General features: G+C 56.6%; 2 protein-coding genes across 2 annotated transcripts in view; one reads left to right on the plus strand and one right to left on the minus strand.

The window, feature by feature from the left end:
• BORCS6 (BLOC-1 related complex subunit 6) overlaps positions 1-348 on the minus strand; it is a 2,285-nt gene extending 1,937 nt beyond the window's left edge. Inside the window, 1 exon segment of the mRNA XM_025194126.1 lies at positions 319-348. Within this exon segment, the coding sequence (XP_025049911.1) occupies positions 319-348 (30 nt within the window).
• Positions 349-1,994: 1,646 nt separating this feature from the next.
• LOC106723118 overlaps positions 1,995-4,304 on the plus strand; it is a 7,508-nt gene continuing 5,198 nt past the window's right edge. Inside the window, exons 1-2 of the mRNA XM_025194127.1 lie at positions 1,995-2,078; positions 3,843-4,291. Coding sequence (XP_025049912.1) covers positions 2,021-2,078; positions 3,843-4,291 — 507 coding nt within the window. The 5' untranslated portion in view covers positions 1,995-2,020. The remainder of the gene's footprint in view (positions 2,079-3,842; positions 4,292-4,304) is intronic.

Below are 4,304 nucleotides of genomic sequence, written 5' to 3' on the forward strand. Positions count from 1 at the left end.
AGCGCCTCCCGCGGCGGCTGCAGCACCCTGCCCAGAGCTGGGCACTAGCTGGCCGGGGCCAGGGCCAGGGCCAGGGCCAGGGCCAGGGCCCTGCAGCACACAAGGGTGGGAGCGCAGCCACTGTCCACCCTTGCGGCCCCATGCGGAGCACAGCAGGGGCAGCCACAGGCTGGGCTGGATATGGGGAGCTGGGGGTCACTGGCATGCAGGCTGAAGGGAGGTGCCCGGCAGGCCAGATTCAGCCCCTGGGCCGTATTTGGCCCAGCCCTGGTGCAGCAACATGTGTTCATCCAAGGGGCGGGCATGGTGCCGGCTCACCCCTTGCTCATCTGACTCGGGGGGGGGCATCTCCCTGTTTCTCACCCTCTTGTTATCAAGTCCTGGTGAACGTGTAGTGCGCAGGTTTGTTATTACCCTGAAATAGAACAGTTTTCTGATACGCATACTGTTAGGTTTACAATAATTTAGATTATTAAGAAGTATTAGCTTTACAGCTGAATACAAGGCATGACCTGTGGCCTAGCAATGCAGCTGACCACAAGGCAGATTGATAGCTAAGCCTTTGCTTGTGTCAAGTAATCATTTTAACTGTATTAAGCATTTTCTGAGTTAAAAGCAGCAAGTATCTCTGTGTCTGTGTGCTGAAAAATCAGCTACAGCAAGAAGTAAGATAAGACAGGGAAACCATTGTTCTGGGTGCAGTGGTTGTGTCCTTGAGAAGTATCTACTACTGTGTAAGGTTTTGCTAACATATTATAATGTTACTGTTACTTAACTTTTAGCTTTTAAAAAAGTGCTAGTTCAGCTTAATAGAAATATGCTGTTACAAAGATTTGAAAAGCACCGCCCAAGTATTGCTTTTTTTGTTAACCATGAAGTCTGGCCTTGTTGTAATAAGTATAAAAGATCACCTCACCCTTAGGGGGGGGCCATTTTGCCTTTTGCTGGCTTTATGGTCTTTGCTCGAGCAAATAAACAGCTGTCTTTCTTTACCCGCGTTGTCTGTCAATCAAATTACAGCTAGACAACGAACCTTAGGGAGGTTTCTCCCACCACAAACGGGAGGCTGTCCTGGGATTTGCCAAGCCTGGTCTTGCTCTTAGCACCACAGGGGCCCGCGGGCATTGCCTAAAGAGCCAGTTTCATGGACTTCGTCCTACCCAGTGTCCATGTTGAAGCCTTGCGGGGGTCTGCTGTCATGCTCTCTTCATGGGCTGCAGGCTCCCAACACAACGCCCTGCCCTCAGGCACTGCAGTAACTCCCCCTGGCAACAGACCCTCTCCCCAGTACCTCCAGGAGGTCTCTGCAGCCTGCCCAGCTGGGTCTGGGCTTATATGCCCCAAGCCCCGCCCCTTCTGGTCAGCTGACTCCCTGATCACTCCCTGCCCACCTGGGGCTGCTCCCACTCAGCCTCTGGTCTTAAAGTGACAGGCGCACCACGCAGCCTGTCACACAGGCAAGACGTGTTCCCAGATCTCCAGTCCAGACCAGCTTTGCTGCAACTTCAAGCCACGCGTCTGCATCCTGCTCTCGGCAGCAAGGCAGAGAAGGTGCCTTCCCTCTTCTTAATGGCAGCCCTTCTCATGGTTGAAGGCAGCTCCAGTGTGCCTTTATGGGGGTTTCTGCCGCAAAGCTCTGAGCAAAACGACGCTGCAAGCCCCGACGTGACACAACACGACGTCCAACCCAGGCACAAGGGAAGCAGGGCTCTCATCTGCCTCCCAGTGGCCTCAGGGACATTCCCAGTATAGGGCAGGGGCTGGGGCATGGAAAGCCATGGCCTGGCATGGACACGTGTGCCCTGGCACAGGGGCAGACATCATTGCAGGGCTTTGGGTGTGGCTCTCGGGGTGCTGAGAATCCGCGTCCGCCCTGGGGCACCGGTACCCTCCCCCATCACTGCCGGGCAGGTGTTGCTGCTCCCTGTGGACTCTGCTCTGCTGCTCCCCAGGGAAAGTGAAACCACTGGGGACTTTGCCCGGCTGCAGAAGGAAGCAGAACAGACACGGACTCGGATCCATGGGGCTGGGGGCTCTCATCGTCCTCCTCCTCCCCTTCCTCTTCATCAGGACAGCAAGTAAGTCCAAACCTCTGTGCATCTCAGCCCCAGGGTTCATGGGGCCACTGCACAGATGGGTCCATCCCTGCCTGTCCACCCACGGTCCCAGAGAGGCAGAGCCCAGATGTCCACAGACCCAGTGCAAGAGCTGGCCAGAGCCCCCCAGACCCTCCCCACTGCACCCACTTCCCTCTGCCTCTGCTGTTGGGAGTTCATGCCAGACCCCCAAGAGCGGGGCTTTGGCTTGGGGGCCATGGCCAGTCCCAGCTCGTGCCCAGCTGGGCCTCACCCCATGAACAGCACCGCAAAGGGAAGCCACAACAACCGCCCATGTCCACAGGGCATGTCCAGCTGCAGGCACCCCCAAGGGGAACCCATGGGCTCAGGGTTGGGGGCTCCTGTGACCACTTCATCCCGAAGCAGCCAGAGCGCAGCAGGCACCTGCTCCCAACCCCAGTACCAGGTCAGGGGTCCAGGCAGCATCACCCCCAACACGGCCGTGCCCCGTGCTGTCTCATGCCAGTCATAGATTTAATAGATTTCATAGACATTCAGGCTGGAAGGGACCTTGGAAGATCATCAGGTCCAGCCCCCCGCCCCAGGGGCAGGAAGTCAGTTAGGGTCAAAGGATCCCAGCAAGAAATGTCTCTTAAAGGAGTCCAGAGTGGGTGCCTGCACTGCCTCCGGTGGCAGTCTGTTCCAGACCTTGGGGGCTCGGACAGTAAAGAAGGTCTTCCTTATGTCCAGCCTGAAACGGTCATGGAGAGTTTGTGACCGTTCGACCTTGTCATCCCTTGGGGTGCTCTGATGAACAGACATTCCCCCAGATCCTGGTGAGCACCCCGATGAACTTATATGTGGCCACTAGATCGCCCCTGAGCCTGAACTTTTCCAGGCTGAAGAGTCCCAGTGCTCTCAGCTTCTCATAATAAGGCCCACTTCCCTGACCTCTGATCATGCGCGTGGCTCTCCTCTGCACTCTCTCAAGCTTCTGCATGTCCTTTTTAAATTGTGGGGCCCAAAACTGGATGCAGTACTCCAGCTGCGGCCTCACCACGGCCGAGTACAGCGGGAGGATGACATCCTGGGATCTGCTAGAGAAGCAGCTATGGATGCAAGTCAGCGTTTTGCTCATTTTGCTGGCTGCAACATCACATTGGTGGCTCATGTTCATCTTGTGGTCAGTCTTGACCTCCAAGTCCCTTGCGGCTGTGGTGCTAGTGAGCAAAGCACTGCAAAGCCTATAAGCGTACTGTGGATTTTTCTTCCCAAGGTGGAGAACCTTGCATTTTTCAGGATTGAAGGCCATCAGGTTTTCATCTGTCCATTTCCTGAGCCTGTCCAGGTTGGGCAGGATCACCCTCCTGTCCTTGGGTGTGGACGCATTACCCCAAAGTTTGGTGTGCTCGGTGAACTTAGCCAGTCAGCTCCTGACACCAATGTCCACATCATTAATGAAGATGTTAAAGAGTATAGGCCCAAGGACAGAGCCTTGAGGGACCCCACTGGTCACAGCGCACCACGACAATTGACTTCCATCAACGACCACCCTCTGGGTCCAACCTCGAAGCCAAGTCCCCAGCCAGTAGACTGTGATGTAGCTAAGGTCACAGTTGGCCAGTTTTTCTATGAGATGATTGTGGGACGCGAGATCAAAGGTGTTGTTAAAGTCAAGATATACGACGTCAATATATTCTCCCTTGTCCAGGTGATATGTCACCTGATCGTAGAAGGAGATGAGATTGGTCAGGCAAAACCTACCTGTGTCTCCCCTCCCTGCAGGCTCCCAGCTGCGGGTGATGACAGACCCCTCCTCCCAGGCCCTGCTGGGCGCCAAGGCCCGGCTGCAGTGCCACTTCGATGTCGGGGGGCCGGTGGCCCTGCGCTCCCTGCAGGTGACCTGGAAACTCTGGGATGAGAAGATCGCAGAGTACGACGAGGGCAAGAGCTCGGTGCAGCCTGGAGCCACAATGGAAGAGACAGAGCTGGAGAAGGGAGATGCCTCCCTGGTGCTGCCCAGGGTCACAGTGACAGACGGGGGGCTGTACACGTGTGTCGTGGGCTACGGGGCGCAGCAGCAGCAGGGAAGCACCAGCCTGCGCGTGCTCGGTGAGGGCCGGAGAGGGGCCCCGCGTGCGTCCCTGGGTGGCCGTGAGCACCGGTGGGAGCCGAGCACCTCCTGGGAACGACCCCGGGCTGGTGCCCAGACCCCCACAACCAGCACAGGGACTTCCTCTCTCTCCT

The sequence above is a fragment of the Alligator sinensis genome, unplaced genomic scaffold, assembly GCF_000455745.1.
Source record: "Alligator sinensis unplaced genomic scaffold, ASM45574v1 scaffold1531_1, whole genome shotgun sequence".
In the NCBI taxonomy this organism is placed as follows: Eukaryota; Metazoa; Chordata; order Crocodylia; family Alligatoridae; genus Alligator; species Alligator sinensis.